The sequence below is a fragment of the Arachis duranensis genome, chromosome 7 (assembly GCF_000817695.3).
Source record: "Arachis duranensis cultivar V14167 chromosome 7, aradu.V14167.gnm2.J7QH, whole genome shotgun sequence".
Lineage (NCBI taxonomy): Eukaryota > Viridiplantae > Streptophyta > Magnoliopsida > Fabales > Fabaceae > Arachis > Arachis duranensis.
In genome coordinates this window covers 75073507-75097256 of record NC_029778.3, presented here as the reverse complement: position 1 = coordinate 75097256, position 23750 = coordinate 75073507, and the positions used below count along the sequence as shown (strand labels likewise).

Sequence of the window (23750 nt, the reverse complement as noted above, 5' to 3'; positions counted from 1 at the left end):
TTTTTAAGATAGGAAAAGATATTTTTTTAGTTTTAAAAATTAGGATTTAAATTTATTAGGATTAGATATAAAAGACAACATTAATTAGTTAACTATTCATTCTATCTCAGACAATTTACCTGAATTCTTATTTTTCTTCTCTGAGTCATGAGCAACTAATCCTCCATTGTTAAATCTTGCATGATTAAAATAAATTAATAAGAAAAGTCAATCCAGAAAATAGATATCTCTGAACCCTTAGCTTTTTCCCCATACATATTTCACAACTTAATTACTGCTTGCTTTCTGAAATTCTTAATTACTATTTAATGCTCTTTGAATATCAAAACACCCTTTTCTGCTTGCCTAACTAAGTAATTCATTTAACCATTGTTGCTTAGTCCATCAATTCTCGTGGGATCGACCCTCACTCACCTAAGGTATTACTTGATACGACCCGGTGCACTTGCCATCTAGTTTGTGGGTTATAAATCCCGCACCAAGTTTTTGGCGCCGTTGCCGGGGATTGATAGTGATTAACAACTATTAGTTGTTTGATTGCTTAGATTAGGCATTTTATTTTTAATTTTATTAAAATCTATTTTTAATATTTTCGAAAAAAAAAAGAAAAAATATTTTAATAGCACTAATATTTTTAGTAATTTTTGAAATTAACTTTGTTGTTTCCTAGTTCAAGTTACCTCATTGGGAATTCTCTACACTCTGACGTAGAGAGTTCCAAGATTTTCTTGTCTTCTGTTTGTTTATGCGCAGGAACAGAGACAAAGAACATCTCTTAGACTTTGATCCTGAACCTGAAAGAACTTTCAGGCGACGTTTACAACAAGCTAGACTTTGCAAGGCTGCAGAATCCACTATGGATCCTAACAATGCTGATAATGCCAATGTGGCAAATCCGAATGGGAATGAGCAACAAATAAGAGTACTTGGCTCTTATTCTGCTCCTATTGCAGATCTTTATGGAAAAAGCATTGTGGTGCCTCCTATAGCTGCGAACAACTTTGAGTTGAAGCCACAACTGGTCACTCTGGTGCAACAAAACTGCCAGTATCATAGTCTTCCCCACGAAGACCCAAATCAGTTTATTTCTAGTTTTCTGCAGATTTGTGATACTGTGAAGACAAATGGAGTGAACCCAGAGGTATAAAAACTCATGCTCTTCCCGTTTGCTCTGAGGGATGGAGCAAAGCTATTGCTAGATTCCCAACCAAAGGAGAGTCTGGATACTTGGAACAAGGTTGTTATTGAGTTTCTCACTAAATTTTTCCCACCAAAGAAGCTGACTAAGCTTAGGGTGGAAGTTCAGACCTTCAGGCAGAAGGATGGTGAAACTCTTTATGAAGCTTGGGAGAGATACAAGCTACTGACTAGGCAATGCCCTCCGGACATGTTCTCCAAATGGACACAACTAGATATCTTCTATGAAGGTTTGGGTGAAATGTCCAAGATGTGCTTAGATAATTCTGCAGGAGGCTCATTGCACAAGAATACACCGGAGGAGACTATTGAGCTTATTGAATTGGTTGCTAGCAACCAATACTTATACTCATCTAACAGGAATCCTGTGAACTCTGAGACCTTTCAGAAGAAAGGCATATTGGAAGTGGAAGCTGTTAATACTCTTCTTGCTCAGAACAAGCTTATGTCTTAGCAAATAAATCTACTTACTCAGCAGATGAGTGGCATGTAAGTCTCAGCTATCAACACCCAAAATCTACCCCAAGAGATCTCTTATGACATGACAGGTAATTTTGTGCAGAATGATAATTATGATCTTGCTCAATTCTCGGCTGAACAGGTCAATTACATGGGGAGTGCTCCTAGAAATTCCAATAATGATCCCTATTCTCAGACCTACAATCAAGGGTGGAGAAATCACCCAAATTTTGGGTGGAGAGACCAACCTCAGAGACCTCAAAATATCAACAATAATTCACAGGGCAACTTCCAACAGAACAATTACAATAACCGCCAATTTCAATCTCATCAACAACAACCACCTCCACAGGCAAATTCTAAATCCTAAGAAGATTCTAATTGGGAAATAATGAAGAGTTTTGTGCAGGAAACCAGAGCATCAATCAAGAATTTGGAGATTCAGATGGGTCAAATAGCCACGAGAGTTAAAGAAATTGATCAAAGGACCACTAATAGCCTTTCTGGTAACTCAATTCTAAATCCAAGAGAGGAATGCAAGGCTATCACCTTGATAAATGGACAAGTGGCAAGTATGGAAGCACAAGTTGATGAGGAGCCAGTTGAAAAAGATTGCAAGATTATCCAACTGAGAAGTGGTAAAGTAGCTGGCTCTGAGACCAAGGTCAATGAAGAGTTAGTTGAAAAACAAGCTCCAGAGGAGAAGAAGGGAGAAGAAGAGCACGCCCCTCCAAAGCGTGTGGACAACCCATTCCCAGACTCTCTTGACACTCATCCTACATTGCCAAAGGCTCCTGAGTACAAGCCTAAGATGCCATATCCTCAAAGACTTCAAAAGGAGACCAAGGACAAGTAGTTTTCAAAGTTTTTGGAAGTCTTAAGAAAGTTGCAAATCAATATTCCTTTTGCTGAGGTTTTGGAGCAAATGCCTATCTATGTCAAGTTCATGAAGGAGCTGTTGTCAAAGAAGAAGCATTTAAAGGGAGATGAGATAGTAGTCCTAACTAAGGAATGTAGTGCCGTAATTTAGAATAACTTACCAAGGAAGATGCCAGATTCAGGGAGCTTTCAAATTCCATGCACCATTGGGAGCTCAACCTTTGAGAAAGCCCTATGTGATCTGGGGCAAACATAAATCTAATGCCCTTATCTGTGATGAAGAAGCTACAAATCTAAGAGGCAGAACCCACAAAGATAACATTACAGATGGCAGACAAATCTATGAAGCCTGCCTACAGATTAGTGGAGAATATCTTGGTCAAAGTGGGTAAATTTTTCCTCTTAGTAGATTTTGTGATTCTTGACACAGGGGAGGATGAGAATGCCTTAATAATTTTAGGAAGACCATTCCTAGCCACTGGAAGAGCTTTGATTGATGTAGAAGTGGGCGAATTAGTGCTTAGAGTGCATGATGAGCAACTAGTCTTCCATGTTTTCAAGGATGTACATTCAGTAGGTGAAGAAGAGAGGTGCATGCAGACTGAGCTTATTGATCCAACCCTTCAAAAACCCCCTAATGATACACAGCAGAATCTGCAGCTCAAACCTCTCTTGGTAACAATCAATAAAATTCTTCCTGACATCAAACCTAAGTTTGGTGTTGGGAAAGCATCATCTACCAAGGAGGAGGTTCCCAAAAAGAAGAAAGTACCCAGAGGATGGAGAAACAAAAAGATCCTCACTGAAGGTTTCTCCCCAAGAATGAAGGTAGTGTTTACCAGCAATCCAGCATGGATTTATACAGTAAACAGAATCCTCTATGTGGAGCATATTGAGCTACTTTATGGATACACAGGAAAGAAGTTCAAAGTACGGGGTGAAGAGCTAAGCCCCTATGATCCTCCTCCTTAGAGCAGCTAACCGTCAAGCTAGTGACGGTAAAGAAACGCTTGTTGAAAGGCAACCCGATGATTTCATATCCTTATTTATTTTTGTAGTAGTAGTTTTCTTAGTTATTTGATTTTTATTGAGTTTTATCTGATCATGCAGCTATTTTAGAACAAGAACTGAACATTTCAGAAAAAAATTTTCCCCGCGCGCGCCTAATGCGCGTTCGCGTCCATAGTGAATGCGAATTGAGGAGATTGAACAGAAAGTTACGCTGGAGTTGTGTAAGAACTATGCCTCGCGCACCAGCTCACCCACACGTACGCGCACCAGACGCGTACGTGTCCCACTGGTTCTCGGCAATCCACGCGGGAGCGCGCCTTGAAAAATCGACGTAAATGGGTGCATGGCCAAAAGTTGTGCTGGCCTCACGCTAGATTCGTGCTAGAAGCACAGATTGACCCACGCGTACGCGTCCCTGACGCGTATGCATCCTTTTCCTCAGTTGGCAATCCACGCGCAGGCGCACTGGATGCATCTATGTCCCTTTCCTTTTTCGCAAATCGGCGCGCACGCAGGTAGTGTGTGTTCGCGTCGCCTCTACCGCACACCTTCACTATTCTTCTTTGCTTGAGGACAAGCAAACCTTTAAGTTTGGTGTTGACGCTTCGCTTATGGCTTTTCTGTTTAACACCAAAGGAAGATGAATGTTCTTCATGGAAGAATGAGATGGCCACCAGCATAACTGAGGTGGTTGAGTTTCTTTCATTCTATTTCTCTTCTGTTCTTATTGTGTTGTCTTCTATTCTCTGTTGCTTTGATTTCCTGCATGATCTTTAGTACTATATATATAAAAAAATATATTGTCTCATGTGTTGCTCACTAAGCTTGAATTCAAAAGAAAAAGAAGTGATGCATTGCATGAGAGATTGAGTTTAATTTTTAGAGTAGTCTTATTTACTTAAATGTGGTGGTATTATTTGTGATTTTGAATGCATGACATGAACAGTGCGTATTTGAATTTGAATCAAAGAATGTTAATGTATAAGGAACAGGAATTTAGAGAATTATTATGACTTTTCTGAAATAAACAAAAATTTAATCCTTGAAGCAAAAGAAACAGCAAAAGAAAAAGAAACTATAAAAGCAAGGTCCAAGGCTCTGAGCATCAATGACTAGGGAGGTTAGACATGATTAAAAGCTCAAAGAGTTATTTCCCTAGTCATATGCTTGTGGCGTGATTGTGTCAAGTAATCCTTGAGACAGAACACTTAGAGTCGAGACCAAGTGCATTCAATAGTGTATGCCAAAGGCTCTGAGCACCACTGTTTGGGAGTAACTGAAGAAAAATCAGAACTTCAAGAGAGTTCCCCAGTTAAGTGCTTGTGGTGTTTTTGTGTCAAGTAACCTTGAGACAAAACATTTAAAGTCACGGCTAGGCTCAAGGTGCAAAGCACCAAAGAAAAATAAATTAAAGAAAATTATGCTGTGTTCAAGGATTAAAATGGAGTATAAAGATCAGATAATTCATAATATGATCCAGATTCTAATTCTGAATGACACTGACGTTCCTCTGATTCAAAGGAGAGTGAGATGCCAAAGCTGTTCAAAATTACAATGATAAACCCCATTTTAAGAATAGACTTGAGCTTAATCGAACTCTCATTCTCATACAAATTCACATCCTAAGCCTATATTAGTTTGGTTGCTTGAGGACAAGCAACAATTCAAGTTTGGTGTTGTGATGCGTGAGCATTTTTCCTATCTTTTCCTAGTGAATTTGCATTTAACTTGATAAGTTTAAGTAAGAATTAATTATATTTTAGCCACTATGGATGCTACTTTGAGTCGTGTGTAATTCTATTTATTTTAGGTAGCATTTGGTTGGATTTGATGGAAAGGAAGCATGCAAAAATGGAAGGAATTGCAAAGTTGTCCAGCCTGACCTCTTCGCATTCAATCAATCATAACTTGAGCTACAGAAGTCCAAATGAGAGGGTTTCAGTTGCGTTGGAAAGCTAACATCTGGTGCTTCACAACAATATACAATTTTCCATAGTTGACCTGGCGTTAAAGGGCGCGCACGCGCACACGCACATTGGCAAAAAGTCTATCGGCGCGCACCTGGCGCGTATGCGTGACATGCGCAACATACTGCAAACTCAAAATTTGCCCCCAGCGATTTCTGGCTACTTTTGACCTAGTTTTCAGCCCAGAAAGCACAGATCAGAGGCTGCAAAGTGAAGGAATCAAGTGGTCCTCGTTCATCAATTGAAGACTTGTTGATTGCCATAATTAATTCTGATTTAAATTTAAATATTATTTTTTAAGATAGGAAAAGATATTTTTTAGTTTTAAAAATTAGGATTTAAATTTATTAGGATTAGATATAAAAGACAACATTAATTAGTTAACTATTCATTCCATCTCAAACAATTTACCTGAATCCTTATTTTTCTTCTCTGAGTCATGAGCAACTAACCCTCCATTGTTAAGGTTAGGAGCTCTGTCTATTTGTATGGATTAATCCTATTGATTTTGTCTTTTAATTCATGTTTTGATTTATAATTCAAGAATTGTTTTTGCTCTTTATTTTATGAATTTGGGTGGAATGGAAGTATGACCCATGTTCTAATTGTGTTCTTGTATAACTTGGAAAAGCTCTTTACTTGAATAACAGCTTGAAAACAATTTCTCCTAAATTTTAATTATCTAGACTTAACGAGATACGTGACATATAATCATCTTATTTTTGGGTAATAAGAATTTTTGTAGCATATAAACTGGAATTTGATTTTCACCCTCTAATTGGAATTAATTGACCAAGGAATTGGCAGTTGATGAATTTTAGAAGAGACTAAGAAGGTCTAAAGAATTAGGGTCTAGTCATATATAGTTTGCTATGAATTAAATCTTGCATGATTAAAATAAATTAATAAGAAAAGTCAATCCAGAAAATAGATATCTCTGAACCCTTAGCTTTTTCCCCATACGTATTTCACAACTTAATTACTGTTTGCTTTCTGAAATTCTTAATTACTATTCAATGCACTTTGAATATCAAAATACCATTTTCTGCTTGCCTAACTAAGTAATTCATTTAACCATTGTTGGTTAGTCCATCAATTCTCGTGGGATCGACCCTCACTCACCTGAGGTATTACTTGGTACGACCCGGTGCACTTGCCGATTAGTTTGTGGGTTATAAATCCCGCACCAGTAGGCCATCTTGTCTGAATTATTTTCTTATGGTGCAGGGTTAGCTTAGCTTAGCTACTTCTCTATGCAAAAATATGCATTGCCATATAAAATGTTAACAATAATGTATGTGTTTTTTGCACAATTTAAACTGAATTTTCCTTGCATCGTCTAGGGAAATAAAGTTAGAGAAAGAAAGAATTCAGGCCTAGAAAAATCTGGCAATCTTTTTCTCCCTCCAATCCATACTTGGATTTAACGTGTCTCTGTTAATGTGAAATGAAGGTTTCCATTTGTGAGTAGGAGTAGGTGGTAACAAACTTCTGCTAGTAAGCTTTACATATAAACCTGGAGTTACAAAAATCCTACTGTCTTTTTAACTTCTAACTCCATATTAGTTTTACTCCGAAAATCCATTTCATTTTCATATCTTATTGTCTTCAATGCAGGAAAATTTACAACCACTTTGATACTTCTTCATTATTAGTATAGTTTTTCCCCTCCTATATGATTATTGTATGCATTCTTCAGTATCTGAGTTTCTAGTTCTGCAAGTAAAAGAAGAGGCACAACAACTTGCTCGAATTTTTGAAATAGTTGAGGCTTTCAAGGTGAAGCAAAAAGGTGGTAAAGGAAAACTAATTTTTATAAGGTGAGGCTTGTTCTGTGCAATTTTGAGCTATTGATTTATGCTCTATATGGATTATGCTTCTAAATTTTCTTGTTATTCAGTGTTACAACTCAAGATCTTGTTGACATTATCAAGGGCACATCTTCAAAGGTACTATTTGTCTGATGTACACAAGTCTTTCTCTTTGAGAATTGGGAGTACTAACTAGTCTTAGGTAATATATTATTCTACTTTAAATGTGAATGACTATTCTTTTCTTCTTCCGTTGAAGCACTAAAATATTAAGGAACAAGTGTGTTTATGAATAATTGTCATGTAATCTTTTGTGATTTTCATAGGGAGGTGGACAAGAGAATTGTCGAACTTCCAGAGATACATGAAACCAGAGAATATATCGCAGAGTTAAAGCTGCATTCGAAAGTTACAACGAGAATAAGGTTGAATGTCTTTGCTAACTAAAGAACGAGTATGAAGTTCTATATGCTAATAATGCACATTTGGAGCTACCGGCTTGCATTGGTTCAAGGTGAATAACTATTGTATGAATCTTCAAACATCAAGCTTTATGTGATTTTGTCCCAAAATTCTAATAGAGGAAGGATTCTTAATGTACCAGTTCAATGGTTTACGTTCATATTTCCTCTTTGAATGTGTATTCAAGTTTTAGGACCTTTGTTTGGAATGTACTATTTTGATGAAATTTATGTAATTATTATAGAGTAGTCTCTTTTTAAGGTTATGAAATCTAGAATTTGTAAAAATTATATTTTAGTTTAAAATTGTCAATTTTTTTATTCAAAACCGTTGCATTTTTTTAAAAAAAGCCACCCAAATCTACTAACCAAAATACACTACAAGAAACACCGTTAAAATCGACGGCCAAATCGACGGTTGGGCCGTCGATAATATTAAAAATCGACGGCAAAATCAACGGTGGATGTGGTCGCTATTAAGCTTGTCGATTTTTTAAAATTCTAATAAAATCGACGGCTTACCAGGCCGTCGATAATAATACATTAAAATCGACAATCTTTTCGTCTATAATATGAGTTTGAGAATTTTACCTGTTTAATAAAATCGACAGTTTTGCCGTCGATATTATTATACAAAATCGACATCGTTTTCGTCGATATCTGATTGAATAAAATCGACAAAAGAGCCGTCGATATTATTATACAAAATCGACACCATTTCCGTCGATATTTGATTCAATAAAATCGACAAAAGAGCCGTCGATTTAATTATTAAAATACCGACAAATTCGTTGTCTATTTTTTGTTTTGTTTTGTCTATTTTAAATTTAAAAAGCGACAGCTTTACCGTTGATTTTAATAGCCACATTTTTTAATTATTTTTTCTATTTGAAAAATAGTAAACAATTAATGCAAATAAAATTTTAAATATCAAAATAAAATTTATACAAAATATAACAAGACAAATAAACTTTTAAATATAATTTATACTAAATATTAGATAATGAGTTTACAAATTTATCAAAATAATAAATAATCCTATAATATAAAGACTCAAGATAAGATAAATAACTAAACTCGGACTTATATTCGTTTAAATTACAATCCATTAATAATACAAAATATTCAAAGCAAAATAAACAAGGATTTGTCAGAGTCAGACATGAATTCATTCAAAATAGGGAAGGCAGCAACCTTGTCACCTTGATCGTCATCATCCTTAGATAACCATTTAGAACTTGCTTCACTATCATCTGTTGCTTTCTCAAATGATACATTTGCTTTGCTTTCTTGTTGTGATCTTGCGCGCAATGCATCCGAGTCACCCTCTAGCTTCATGGCATTCTTTAGTGTTGCACTATAATATTCTGTTTCTTGTGAGGTCAAATTTGATGCATCAGTTGAGATACTAGTATAATCTACCATTTCAAAGGCGCGAAGTCCTGCAAAGTCCATAGTTAAATGGCCTAACATGTCATGAAAACACTAAACTCCTAATGATTTTCTGAATGTGAATTAATTCAAATCATACCATGTGAATAAGTTGCAGCATCTTTGATGTTCACTTCACTTTACCCTTGATGAGAAAATGTTTCACTTATTGGTGTCATGGCATCTTTAGCAGTCTTCAATGTTAAGTCTAATGCTCCAGCAATTATTGTAGCTTCATGAAGTGACAACTCTTCCCCTTTACCTGCCTAATAATGAATGAAAATAAACCTTAGCATGTGACTGTAAAAGTATGATAAAGTTTCTCAATAAAAAAAAAAAAAGCTAACCTCATTGGAATGTAATTGAACCAAAGCCTTGAGCTCTTCTCTTTCTAGAAGTGCACTATGTCCCTTGCCAAAAAGCCAATCCAACACCTAAAGAACAGGGCTAAATTTATCTAAAATGTCATGTTTTCAAAATATAGGAGTATCGAATCAAGTGTCATATATTAAGTGACACATTATCTTCGAAATGTTGCTAATATCGGTTGCTAATGAAATTCTAATTTTTTTTTATATACTAATTTTAATGCCATGTAATTTAGTATTATTTACTAATAGAAGAAAAATGATATACAATGATTTATTGAGTCAACTATGGTAACTTAATATTTAAGCAATAAAAGGACTATACCTTACTAATTGGATATGCAATGAGGAAGAAAATCAACAGAAGTACTTTCACAAAGGGAGTCATGGTTGCCGCAACACTCAAACCATATCTAGAGCACAATACTTGAGGGATAATCTAAGATCAAATTTGTAACATGGGAAATTAACAAAGTACAAATTTCTCCATAAAAAGAGATACCTACTTGTATAATACAAATTTTGTTTAGATTAATCATACCAAAATTGACATGGAGGAACATGCCTTGTTCACATAAATGATAAAATCAAATGTTGTATAAAGTAGCTGAAAAGTTTAGAAATGATCTATGTGAACATACCTCCAATGCCAATGATTTAGCTATGAGGAGGGCGCTTAAAAGTAAATGCTCATTCTTAATAATTGGCATAATCTTTGCTGCAAATAATATAAAAAATAGGATTATAGCCTCTACTATTTTTTTTCTTTTATTATTAATATTTGGTTAGATATTTTCACAAACTTTTGATTATTAGCGAGCAACTAACATTGTATATGTGTATATAAAAAAGTAGAGACTTGGATAAAGTAAATGTCTCTCAAAACAAAAATGGTGTATTAATTTTAAAGAGTACAAAAAAAATAGTGTCATGCATACCACATTGTACAGAATTCATGTAAATGTGGAGGTTGAGTAGGATGGAAAAACATGAAATAAGGATCAAATGCTGAAATTTTGCTTAATCCCATTGGCCTGTAATTCTTTAGCTGCAATGTGTATATGAACATAAATATATGGTTCCACTATAAGAAAATAGAGTTATTTTGACATTTTATTTTTTAACACCATAATTAAATGTCAAAATTAATATATATTTTTGACAAATATCACAAATGTCAAATTTTCTATATTTTCTTGACAAAAAATTTTACCGTAGAAAATTACTCCTCAATTTTGACACTCATTTGTTTTCAATCTACTCTACTATTTTTTTCTTCTTTGGGCTCTGTTAATTTTGACATCACACTGCTCTCAGTTTAGGATTATACTACTCATTCTTTATCTTCAAAATCTCAATTTATTCTTTAGTTTCAAGATCACATCTCATTCTTTGTTAAAATTTTTTGTTGAGAATATTTTATAGTCAATAAGTGTCAAAATAAATAGTATTTTTGACAATTAATAAGTATCACAGAAAATATGTTCTCAAAATTTTCTAACAAATTATTTTTGACAGCCAATATTTATCAAAATAAGATTTAAATTTTTTTCACAATCGCTTATATGTTAAAAATACTATTTTTGACAAAACTTTTATTAACATATTTTCATAGTTAAAATAGTGTCAAAATTTGTTTTTTTGACAAATTTTAATTTTCTTTTACACATTATAACCCTCAAAAATAATCTATATTATTGTAGTGTTCAGAATCATTGAGGAAATAGATGTTACATAAACACCACAACTCCGCAAAATGACAAGAATAACCAATATCCAAAAAAGTAAGCAACTATAGTATGAATTTCTACCAGACACAAAAGTGGTGGGACTTTAGAATGTTTTTAGAGTAACTTTAGAAAGTGATCTGAGCTGCACAGAAAAATAATATAACTTTACATTTTTCTCAAGAAACATAACAATCCATATGTTAACCACTGAGAAAAAAAAGAAGAAACCATCAAGCCACCAACTCAATCCATATGCTAACACATGATTTCACATCCCTAACAAAGGAACTGCCAAGGCACCGACTCAATCAAAAGAAGAGAAGAATACCAAAAACACAAACATTAATTCTGATAAAATAAAAAAGGAAAAAACATTGTCTATATAATCAAAGATGGTAAATCCAGAGCATAAATTCGCCAAAACAAATGTCAAATCAAATAGGAATCCTACGAAACCACAGTGACCAGCAAAAAAAATAAAAATTCAATAGGTAAATCAAATCTCCAAATCAAGAAGAATTGATTATGCTAACTAGGTTTCAGTAATATTGATGCGATTGTTATTCACAAAAGCAAATTCGGAATTTCATGATGAAAATAGTAGATACAAAAACTGAAAAAATAAATATAATAATCAGAGAGAGACAGAGAGGAACTTACAAGGAGTTGCAACGGCGACGGCGACGGCGACGGCAACAGGCTCATAGCTATGGCGACCGGCAAAGATGTTGCAACAATGAATCTGTGGAAGAAGAACTTACATGCAGATATACAAATCACAATGTGATAGAGTGATAGAGAGAGAGAGAGAGAAAGCGCGAGAGAGAGGAACTTACATGAAGAGGATGGCGCGGCAGCAGGCTCGGCGGGGGAGAAGAAGAAGAAGAAGAAGAAGAGGAGAAGCTTTGCTCTCCGGCGGCTCTCTGCCTCTCTCCGTGACGGTGACTCCATCTCTGGCCTCTATTCTCGGGTGTTGGAGAAGAAGAAGCAGCCTCACTGAGATTTTGAGGTTAATTTTTAGGGTTAAGTACTTAAGTAGCGTAAGTTCTGAATCTATGAAGGTTTGGGATTAATTTTGGAGAAATTGATTGAAACTGTGGACGCGGGAAGTAAACGCGGGTGTGATTTTTTGTTGAATAAAAATCGACAGTGGTTTTGTCGATTTTAACTAAAATAAAAATTAACATACCAACCGTCTATTTTATATAATAAATTTATACCGTTCATTCAGTTTCAGAAAGAAATCTCAATCGTCTAAATTTATCGACAGTAAAAGTTGTCGATATTATAATTATTAAAATAGACAGCGAATCCGTCGATTTTAAAGAAAAAAATTTTCACCCACCGTTTCGTTGATAATGTGACGATAAAATTAAAGTGTTAAAATGTTACTAAAATAATAGACGACATGGTCGTCGATTTTAATATTTTATTTTTAATAATTTCTTTTTCATTTTATCGACGGCAAGCCGTCGAAAATTATCGACGGAAAATCTAGCCGTCGATTTTTTGTGTCGATAATTAGACAATTTCTTGTAGTGATAGTGGTAGTTCTGCAACTGCCGCAAAATTAATTATCTGATTTGCTGTTGTTGTGCTAGCGATTTCCCAGAAGCACCGCAAAATCAAATCTCCATCCTCTAAATAGACAACGCTTGTGAAACTGTTGGAATTTTGTTTCGCGGTAGTTTTTGACCGTTGCAATTTCCCAAAAAAAACCGCCGCTATTCAGCATATCTCTTGTAGTGCTTGACAAGTGTTACAAAAGAGTGATGGTTTTATACTTCAAAAATGGTCACAAATAATTTAGCAACATTGCTTATCACCGGTGGTCCAAAATTGTCACTATCTCAACTGAGACATTCAAATCCATGATGCTTTTTTTAACCGTCACAAAAATATTTAGTAACAGTTAAAACCATCACCAAACATTAAAGAAAATGTCGTAAAAATGTTGTTTTCTTGTAGTGTTTTATTTTTACTGACTGCATGAAGCCATTGTAATATTTATCGAAAATTATCAACAAAGTTTTTACTCATGCACTTTTTCCGACAATGAGGTCGCCGATAAAACTCATTATTTATGCTTTGATCATCGGTAAAATTTAACTTTCTTGTAGTGAAAGATTTATTTGAGGGTATTGTTTGTTTTTTGAGAATTTATTCGAATTTGATAACCATATATACGAGCGTGAAATTTATGTTTATAAAATAAAGGTTTGAAAGAGTGAGTGAATTCAGTTTTTACTGGTGTAATTATCGGTAGAATTATCAGTAAAATTCAACTTTTTTATAGTGAAGCTTTATTTAAATGTGATGTTTGCTCTTGAGAATTTATCTATCTGATAACTCTACAAGTGTGAAGTTTGGGTTTGTAAAAGGTCTGAAAGAATGAGTGAATTCAAATTGTGAAAACCTACTATTTACATGTGAGATTTTTTTTAGTTGGTGAGGAATGTTTTTGTAATAGAAAAAGACCAAGGAAAACACTGTTAAAAAAAAAAAAAAGTCGTTTGAGACATTATTGTAGGTTCAGCGACTAGTTTGAATTTTCTCTTGACAATTTAATTTTTAGTGAGTTTGGAGAAACTTTTAAAAAATTATTTCATTTATGAGTTTGAAAAAATACTTGAAAAATTATTACTCATTTGTTCTAAGCATTTTGTTCTTTTAGCTTTTGCCATTATTGGTGTTTTAAGTTCATGAAAATAGTGAAAAGAAGTTCACCATTGATTGTGGTAAAGAACAAATGTAGATTCTGTATGTTGCATTTAAGGATTAAACCATGATATGTACTGGTGTCTTCTTGTTTAACTCTCAACCATTCATACAAATTAAAATTATTTCATAAAAGCTATTTGGAATTGACTATATCTTCTAATAATAAATTGCTTATGTGTGTAGAAAGTAAATTTTCTGACCTTGATTCAACCCATATTTCTCCAGACTAATTAGAAATATCAAGAGTCTTGAGCTTTTTTATTTATTGATCGGCTAAATAAGGAGGTTTCAAGTACGAGCATGTAAATATTTGAGTTACTTGACCATAATTATTAGGTTTCACATAATAGAAATTTCATAACTCCAAACACTGCAAATAGTACATGCCATATATCATATCACTTCATGACATACTTGGCAATGCCAGGAAGATGAACATTTAAGAAGTAGTCTTCCCAATCAATAATTTTTGGGTCAAAGTTGAATAAGTCCATCTCCACCTCACCCTCTCTTGCCGCTGATAGCAACTTCATTGTATTCATGTTATCAAATCTGTATGATAAGTATTAAAAAAAATTAAATAAAGCGTGAGTTAGTACTAGTCAATAAATTATTACACACAGTCATCCGATCAATGAAATTAAAGATTCAACAGATTGAAGCTGAACCAAGTATAAGAATATAATATATATATTTTTTAAGATAAAATTATTTTATTATTTTAAATCAGTTAACTACTAAAAAATCATATCAATTCTACCGGTTTACTAGTTTTTGACCAAATTTTAAATTTTTTATCCGTTTATTGGCAATCAGATATTATTTTAAACTAGACTAATTTGATTGTCAATTTCTTATCTTGTTAATTTAATTAAACTAGTCAATCTGATATAGTTCTTAAAAACAATAATTATTCACTTAAAAAATAGCATTTTATATTATCATTAAAAATAACTATTTTAGTGAATAATATATATAGGTTATAAATTATATATACATGTATTTAAAAATACTTTTTTATTGTCCATCACTAATTAACAAAAAAATTAAAGTTATTTCCACTGATATTTAGTAATTACTAGCTATAAAAGATAAATAAATGTGAATAAAAGGACTATTAATAATTTTTTAGAATTATTTAAAATAATTTGCTTTCTTCACAACTACTAACATTTAAGAATACCTTTGTTACATATTTTTTTACAATTAGTAACGCAAAAAATATTATAACAAAATAATTATGTTTATAATCATCATAAAAGAAATACTCATTATGAGTGGCTTACACTGCATCCAGAAACACATAAGGCTTGTAAAGTTCAGCCAATCTCATGACAAGATGAATCTTCTTGTTTAAGTCATCACATAGTCCTCGAAAATACTGGCATAACACTGCATTCACTAGTTCTAGTACCTGCTTATTGCTAAATGTGTAAGCAGTTTGTTGCCCTAAAATTTTTTTGCTTAATTAATGAGCAAAATGAACGTGATTATTGTTTAGAAATTAAAAAAAAAAAAGATAGTGTTTATTTTATTTCTGATATTTGAAATTAGATCGTGAAAAATAATTTAAAAAAAATAATATTTAATTATGTTAAAAATAATAAAAGGAGATAAACTAACCTTTTATTATTTTAGACTAATATAACTTTTATATATAGGTCTATTTTTTCAAGTACATATAGTTTCTAATTTAAAATTATAGATATATCAATCCACAAAATATTTATCCTAATATATATTTGTCCCTCTACGTACTAAAATTTTCTATTAGAAAATATATAGTTTAATTATTCTGTTAGCCTTTATAGTTTTGCAAAATTTTCAATTAGGTTTTTATACTTTTTTTTCTTTTAATTTGGTCATTGTACCAACTTCTTTTTTTAATTAGGTCTCTCTTAACAGTAGTTGGTTTAATTGTATAGGGACCTAAGTAAAAAAAATGGTACAGAGACCCAAATAAAAAAAAAGAGTTTAAGGATCCAATTAAAAAAAAATTAGTGCAAGAATTCAATTAAAAAAAAATAAGTACAAGAACCTAACTAAAAATTTGACAAAACTATATGAACCAATACGATAATTAAACCAAAATATATACTAGAACATAGTAGGAATGTGAAATAGAAATTGGTAGGAATTGAATAGCAGGATCGGAGTAACTAACCTTTAAGGGAAGCTGGTAGCGAAGAAACATAAATCTACGGAAGCTAACCATGCTATCCAACATGATTCCTTTGCAAACATTGACGGGCTTTCCATGCAAGTCTATCCATGGTTTTGCCTTAAAATATCTGTAACCATAGTCTGGGAGACTACGGTATTTGATTGGATTGCTAATAGAGGAACCCACATGATATATGATATGCTTTGGTTGGTTTGCATGAGCCACCAACACCACTATCATTGCATTAACCACCAAATCGGCTGGTATCTGAAATTCAAACACAGCATTAATTATTTTTTCATTTAAAAATATTAAAAGAATACTATTCTGATATGTTTTATAGATTTTGTTGGTCTCCATATTTATTTGTAGCAAAATATTTGATAACTAATTTTTTCAGCTAATATTAGCTAATTTTTAAAATTATTTTGTTTATCTTAAATTTTAGATTCTAAATCATAAATAATTATTAAGAATGTATCTTTTAGGGACTCACCATGTCTATAACTCCCTCAGGGCTTGCAAGGAAGAACCTCAATTTTCCTTTACCATAAGCAACGCTTACTCCGTCTATAGTTCTGTTCTCAAGTTGAGAAAAATTAAATTAAGGTTAATATATTTCTATATAGTTGCTTATAAATACGACATTTTTTGGAACCGGAGTTAAAAAACATGTAAAAGATAGTGCATAATAGAATTCATTGATAGACGATGATTTACCTTGCACCTTCAATCCAGCCAGGGAAGGGTTCTTTATAAGTACTTGTAATCATTGTAGGACGTATAATGGAAAGAGGCATGTTTCCTTTCATATGCCATAAGAGCATTTCTCCCATTGCTTTTGTAAACACATATGTGTTTGGCCATCCATATTTATTTGCTCTGCTAATACAAAGAATTATACTTAATTGAAATGAGCAATGCTAGGGGACCAGCAATTTTTGTGATTGTTAACCATCAATTAGCCATCAATGATGATTTGATGGTGTGAGATTGGTATGAGATTTCATCCAATGGCTCACCTTCCCCTGCTGGTTACATGCTGGCCAAAATTCAATAAAACTGCTGGCCCCTAAACTTTTCCAATTGAAATTTCATAATTCTTAAAGCATAATCTGCCACAAAGGGGAGATAGGGGAAATAACATTTTTTTAATATCAACTACTATTTTTCGTAGAAACATGACAATGCATATATTTTTATTTAACAATTTAAATTTTGAAATAAATAATTTTATAATAAAATATCAATATTTGTATGATCAAAAGTTTAGAATTTGATACCTGTTATTTGTATTTTTATATACAATTGATGCTTTAAATCTAAAAAAATTACGTGAAAAAAATTAAATACATAATTATTTATATACTTTATTTAAATAATTTTATGATAATATTATAGATTTAAACACTGTATCATTTAAATATTCAGGTAAATAAATTGAAAATAAAATTTCTCTCATCTTCTACGGGAAAAAAAATATTTATGTACCACATTGATTTTCAATCACAAAATTAATAATATTATATATATATTAGAATAAAGTATTGTTTTAGTCCTCTAATATTAGGGTGAATCTTATTTTGATCTTCTAATGTTTTAATCGTCTTATTTTTATCCCAAAACGTTTAAAATGGCATTAATGTTATGCTATCATTAAATCCATTACTAACATTTAACGAAATTGATATATTATTAATAATGTTTATGAATCTCTCTCTCATCTTTATCCTCTCAACAAATTCATACCTCATTCTCATATTCTCTTCTTTGTTTTTTCTCAAACTCCTCTTGGAGAATTAATAATGTAAAAAAGAGTAGGAGAATGGAATTTAGGTTTGTTGAGAGGGTGAAAGTGAAAAAAGAAGGTCGAACAAACGTAACTTTAACAAAAGTATTATTCATAGTACATCAATTTCATTAAGTATTAGTGAAGAATTCGACGACAGAGTAACATTAATGCCATTTTAAACGTTTTGAAATAAAACAAAACGATTAAACATTAGAAACTAAAATATGATTCACCTCAAATGTTGAAGACCAAAACAGTACTTTATCCTATAGTTTATGATAATTTTTATATATATTTTTTGTATGGTTAATATCAATATAAAAAAAAACATTTACACCATGGAATATTTAAGAATTCCTCCAAAATTGCAATACAATATATTTTATTTTGACAATACATATCATAAATAATTAAGGCCTTGATTATATACTCATCAATGAATAGATATAAGGAATAATATAAGTAGCTAGGGTGTACTCAGAATACAAACCGCTTAATGCCTAGATCTTTCATGGCAACTTTAATTTCTTCTTTTGTGGCTTCTTTTTCTTGAAGCTGATTCAAGCTGTCTTCTATCACTTTCCTTTCCATGTCAATATCTAATCCCAGTACTCCATTCAGTGACACACCCAAGTTGTGTGGATTCTCTACTATGAGTCCTCCTCTCTCCCCACATACATAAGCTGCAAGGCATGCATATCACAAATATATTTGACTCAGAATATGCCTTGCTTAATTTTAAATTGCTCATGAGATCGTGTTTACTTGCAATCCTAATTGGAATCATTCCAATCTTTATGCAATTATAATATTACAGCAATGACGACTGCAGTTGCAAACAAAACACTACTACGTCCACTCTCTATTTTTTCAGGGTTCTGAAAACCAAACTGGTATGAACCGATAGAGTTTGGGATTTAAAGTCTTAAAAATTCAATCAAAATTTAATTGGAATTGAACTATATATAATAAAATAATATAATTATATATAATGTATATTTTTTAGAAAAAGTAAATTTTTTAGGTTTTATTCTTTTAAATTAATTAACGACTAAAAATTTATACCGATTCGACTAATTGAACTGACATATTCTATTTAATTCTCAAAATAATATTTTTTTTTTATTAATTGAGTTGAATTATATATCACACAAACATATCTAGTAACACACACAATAATATTAAATATAAAATAAGTTAAGCTAATAAGTATTTTATATTCAAACTAATAAATTATAAATTAAAATATTGGAATCATAAGTATTTTATATTCAAACTAATAAATTATAAATTTAAATTATATGCTATAAAAGATATTTTTTAAAATAATATGTATTAAATCGTTTTTTTCTCTCTCTTCTTCTCACATATTTACGCACAAAAGAAGATAAATGCTTATTATTATAGTGGTTCGTTACACTGATTATATAATTTTGGTAATTCTTAAAAGGTATTGCTAAAGTTTAAATCATATTTTTTTTATTTTTATAATATTTTTTTAGTTTTTTAAAATATTATTTTAATTTTAATAATATTTTTTAAATATGATCAAAACTATATAGTTTTTGTAACCACCACACACACACATATCAACTCATTTTTAACAATAATCAGATAATATCCTTTTTCAAAATTTTGTATTTTATCTACGTAACAATTATATATATATACCAACTGTTGTTTAACAATAATCAGATAATATCCTTTTTCAAAATTTTGTATTTTATCTACATAACAATTCAAACTATATCAATTTCTTTATTTTTTTTTGTTTTTTAATTGCAGACTAAAAAAAAATATAGTGTTGTATTTTTTTACATTTAAATGCTAACCTGTTGATAAATGGACAAGCACCTTCAATTTAATACATCTTTTGGCGAAATCTAAGATATGTTTAACTCCTAATGTATTTGTGCCCAATGCGACATCGTATCTGCATTTGTCATATGATAACAGAAGAAATTAAGTAAAAAAAAAAAAGAAGAAAAGATTAAATAACTATGAGAACACACATCACAAACGAAGATATATATACACATACATATTACCTTTCATCAAATTTAGTTGCTCCGGCTACATTAATTATAACATCAAGTTGATTGTAAATCTCTTCCTTGGAAATGAAGTTCTTCAAATTCAGGTTCTCTTGTGAAATGTCTCCAGGAATTGCAGCTAATTTTTCGGAGAGAAAGGAATTGAATTTTGGTCCTAGATTTTTCTTGAGCAATCTGAACAAGTCCTTACCTATGATCTGCATATCAAAATATCATTACTTTATGTTTCATATTTAAGAATGAATCTAATTTATGCTCATCTTGATAGATACATGGGCACTAGGTGCCAAGAGATATATGGCCGTTAGGCGCCAAGTTTGGTGGATCTAGGCACTAGCTACCGGTTTGAGCGCTAGGCGTCGGTTTAGTTAGTTCGGATACTAGGAGTTACTCTAAAAAATTTTCCAGTCTATTTAGTTAACTAGAAACTTGTCTATTCTATTCAGTTAGTTACGGGTCAGTTAGAGCTTTTCTATAGTTCTAGAAAATAGTTAGGGTTTAGCTATAAGTAGTAGATTCTTCTTATCATTACATTATAATTGTATTCTTCACTTTACACCATTCTGTTATTCTCAAAATAGATTCTCTCAACTACTTTCTTTCTCTTTCTACTCTTCTTGAGTTTAATAGTTTTTGACTCTCTTTTTAATATACACTTAAGTATTGATACCTTGATAGTACCAGAGCTTATAGTGTCACAGCTTCTATAAATTTCTGCAGCAAGTTCAATCAAACCAGAATTGAAGTCAGATCGAGAGTAATGGCATAGAATTTTGTAGCAACTCCAATATCCATAAAACTAGATGAAAATAATTATTTACCATGGAAAGATCAAGCAGAATCAACAATCGAAGAGAATGATATATTGAATCACTTGTTAGCGCAAGAAATTCTACAAATTTTTCTTGACAATGGAACAGTCAATTCTGATTTTCAAAAATGAAAAAGGCAAGATACACTACTCAAGTCATGGATGTTAACTTTGATATTAAATCCTTTCATAACAATGATAGTTGGATGTATATTCACACATTAGATGTAGAGAAGATTAGAAGATCATTTGTCTTCACAAACAAAATCAAAAGTGATGCAATTGAAAAACAGATTAAGTACTATTTAAATTGGTGGAATAATAACTGAGTATGTTTTGTTTATAAAAAAGTACAATAGATATGTTGGCTTCAGTAGGTGAATTAATGAAAGAAAGTGATTATATATGTAAATATAATTCTACATGGTTTAACTGAAGAGTATGGTTCAGTGGTGACCTCAGTATTAGCCACATCACAAAGTATAACAGTAGAAGAATTAGAGGCATTGTTGTTAGCACATGAAAGTATATTGTCAAAATTTTGAAGATATGTGTTCTTTGTGCAAGAAAATGTAGCTCAAAACTTGTAGCACCCACAAAGTTAGTCATCATCACAAATGTAGAATCAGTCATAAAATTAGTACAATCAATTATATAATTCATCAACAAGAGAAAACTTTAGAGACATTTTTAGAGGAAAAAAAGGAAGAATGTTTAAAGGAAGTAGAAGAGGTGTGTATAATGGAGGTAGAATGTCTTAGGATCAAGAAATATTAATGCAAGAAAACAACATCTATAGACCTTATGATAGAAGTCAATATGGCAGAGGAAGAATATTACAAAGTCATGGAAGAAGTTACTCAGATACAAGGCCTCAATGCCAAGTCTGTGATAGAGTGGGACACATAGCAAAGTTCTGTTGTTATAGATATGACAGAGAGCAATCTGGTGATGGTTTACGCAACTACAATCAAATCATCAGTCAACCAAAGGCAAACTACAACAATGTCTTGGCAACTCCCTCAACTATTTAGGATCAAAATCGGTATCCTGATTCACGAGTTATACATCACATGACTCATGATGCACAAAATCTGGCTTAGAAAGAAGAATACACTGGAGATGAGCAAGTGGTGACAGGAGATGGCTTAGGTTTGCAAATTAACTATGTTGGAAAAATGTATTTTGAATATGATTTGAGCTCTAGATTGCTTACTTTGAAAAAAGTTGCTTCATGCCCCTGAAATCACTAAGAATTTGATGAGTGTTTATCAATTCTACTATGACAATAGAGTGTTCTTTGAATTTTATGCTAATAAATGTTGTATTATTCACAGAGTATGGTGCTTAGTGCCCACAATTCGCGTCTAACACTTTCAGGGCATGAAAATTGTTTAACGCGTCGTTGGTACCTAACGCCCTTTTTGGTGCCCAGCTCCTTCGAGTATTTGTTTCAAAGGGTGCCTGGCGCCCATGATTCTTGAAGTGGGGTGCCCATAATCCAAGTAGGGTGCCAAGTGGGGCACCCATGATATTCCTAAAAATTCTGACTAGGTTGATTATCTAAATGATAAGAAGTTAACTAGCAGCTATTGTGTATTCCTAGGGTCAAATTTGATCTCCTAGGCACCCAAAAAGCAAATGACAGTAGCAAGGTCTAGCAAAGAAGTCGAGTATAAAAAGTATAGCAGATATAGTTGCAAAGCTGACTTGGGTAAAAAACCTACTATGTGAAGTTAAATTTCCTCCAAAGAAGACTCCCTTGATGTATTGTGATAATCATAGCACAGTATTGCTTAGCTTGCAGCCAATCCGAGTTTACACTCGAAATCTAAATACTTTGAATTTGACCTTCATTTCGTAAAAGATTATGTAAACAGCAGGAAGTGAAAGTGAGTCACATCTCAAGTGCAATTCAGCTAGTAGACATTCTCACAAAAGCTATTCTATTTGAGTCATTTCGAAATTTTAAAAGCAAATTGAGTATTAAAGAAGCAGTAGCAGCAACATCAGAATCACCAGGGGAAGTAACAAGTTTCAAAGAAAATAAAAGCAAAGAAAACTAGAGATGATAATTAACTAGAAACTTCTCTGTTCTATTCAGTTAGTTACGAGTCAATTAGAGCTTCTTATAGTTCTATATGGTAATTAGGGTTTATCTATAAGTAGCGGACTCTTATCATTGTATTGTAATTATGTTCTTCACTTCACACCATTCTATTATTCTCAATGCAGTTTTTCTCAACTTTTTTCTTTCTCTTATACACTTTTTAAACTGAACAACTCTTGACTCTCTTCTCGATATACATCTAAGTATTGACACCTAAGTACTGATACCTTCAAATCTCTTACGTAAAAATGATTTAAAATTATAAAAGAATATAATAAAATAATTTTACTTAAAAATGACGTATTCATAGAAAAATAATATTATACTAAAAGTATGCTCAAACTTAGTATTAGTAACGATTTGAATTTTTTTTATATGTTCATTATTTGGATTCATGGCATAATAGAGTAGCACATTTAAAATAGTTTAGATCAAATGGTTTATATCATTGTTAGAACTCATAAGCAAATGGTCATTGACAATGAATGGTTCTTGATGGCTCTCTAACTTTTGTAACTAATAAACTTGAAAAGTCAATAATAACTTTGTGCCAATAAACGTCTCTACAAATGTGTAATTTAATGTTTCTTATTATAAATATTTTCACAATATGAGTTTGATATTCAAATTATTTTCTGAAAGATAAGATATTTTTTAAATTTGTTTTTGAAAGATTTTTTCAATTAAATTATTCCATAATAAAAAAAAGGTTGAGTACCGTCGAATTTAGCATCAACCTATACCGGCGAATTTACCGTCAAATTTTCTGACGAAAAGGAGGATA

The 23750-nt window shown here is 32.0% G+C and overlaps 2 protein-coding genes and 1 long non-coding RNA gene across 3 annotated transcripts in view; 1 reads left to right on the top strand and 2 right to left on the bottom strand.

The window, feature by feature from the left end:
* The window catches only part of LOC107459469 (3-ketoacyl-CoA synthase 2-like), a 77723-nt gene that overhangs the window by 35408 nt on the left and 18565 nt on the right, over positions 1–23750 (top strand). The window lies entirely within an intron of this gene.
* Positions 8828–9623, bottom strand: LOC110274212 (uncharacterized). Its single transcript, XR_002366143.2, has 3 exons — positions 9564–9623; positions 9317–9482; positions 8828–9227 (listed from the first exon to the last, which is right to left on the bottom strand). It is a non-coding gene; the product is annotated as an uncharacterized LOC110274212 (long non-coding RNA).
* The window catches only part of LOC107459927 (alcohol-forming fatty acyl-CoA reductase-like), a 19762-nt gene continuing 10399 nt past the window's right edge, over positions 14388–23750 (bottom strand). The window contains exons 4-11 of the mRNA XM_016078238.3: positions 20040–20242; positions 19824–19924; positions 18482–18674; positions 16920–17081; positions 16696–16777; positions 16200–16466; positions 15322–15449; positions 14388–14587 (exon numbers count right to left, since the gene is read on the bottom strand). Coding sequence (XP_015933724.1) covers positions 14434–14587; positions 15322–15449; positions 16200–16466; positions 16696–16777; positions 16920–17081; positions 18482–18674; positions 19824–19924; positions 20040–20242 — 1290 coding nt within the window. The 3' untranslated portion in view covers positions 14388–14433. The remainder of the gene's footprint in view (positions 14588–15321; positions 15450–16199; positions 16467–16695; positions 16778–16919; positions 17082–18481; positions 18675–19823; positions 19925–20039; positions 20243–23750) is intronic.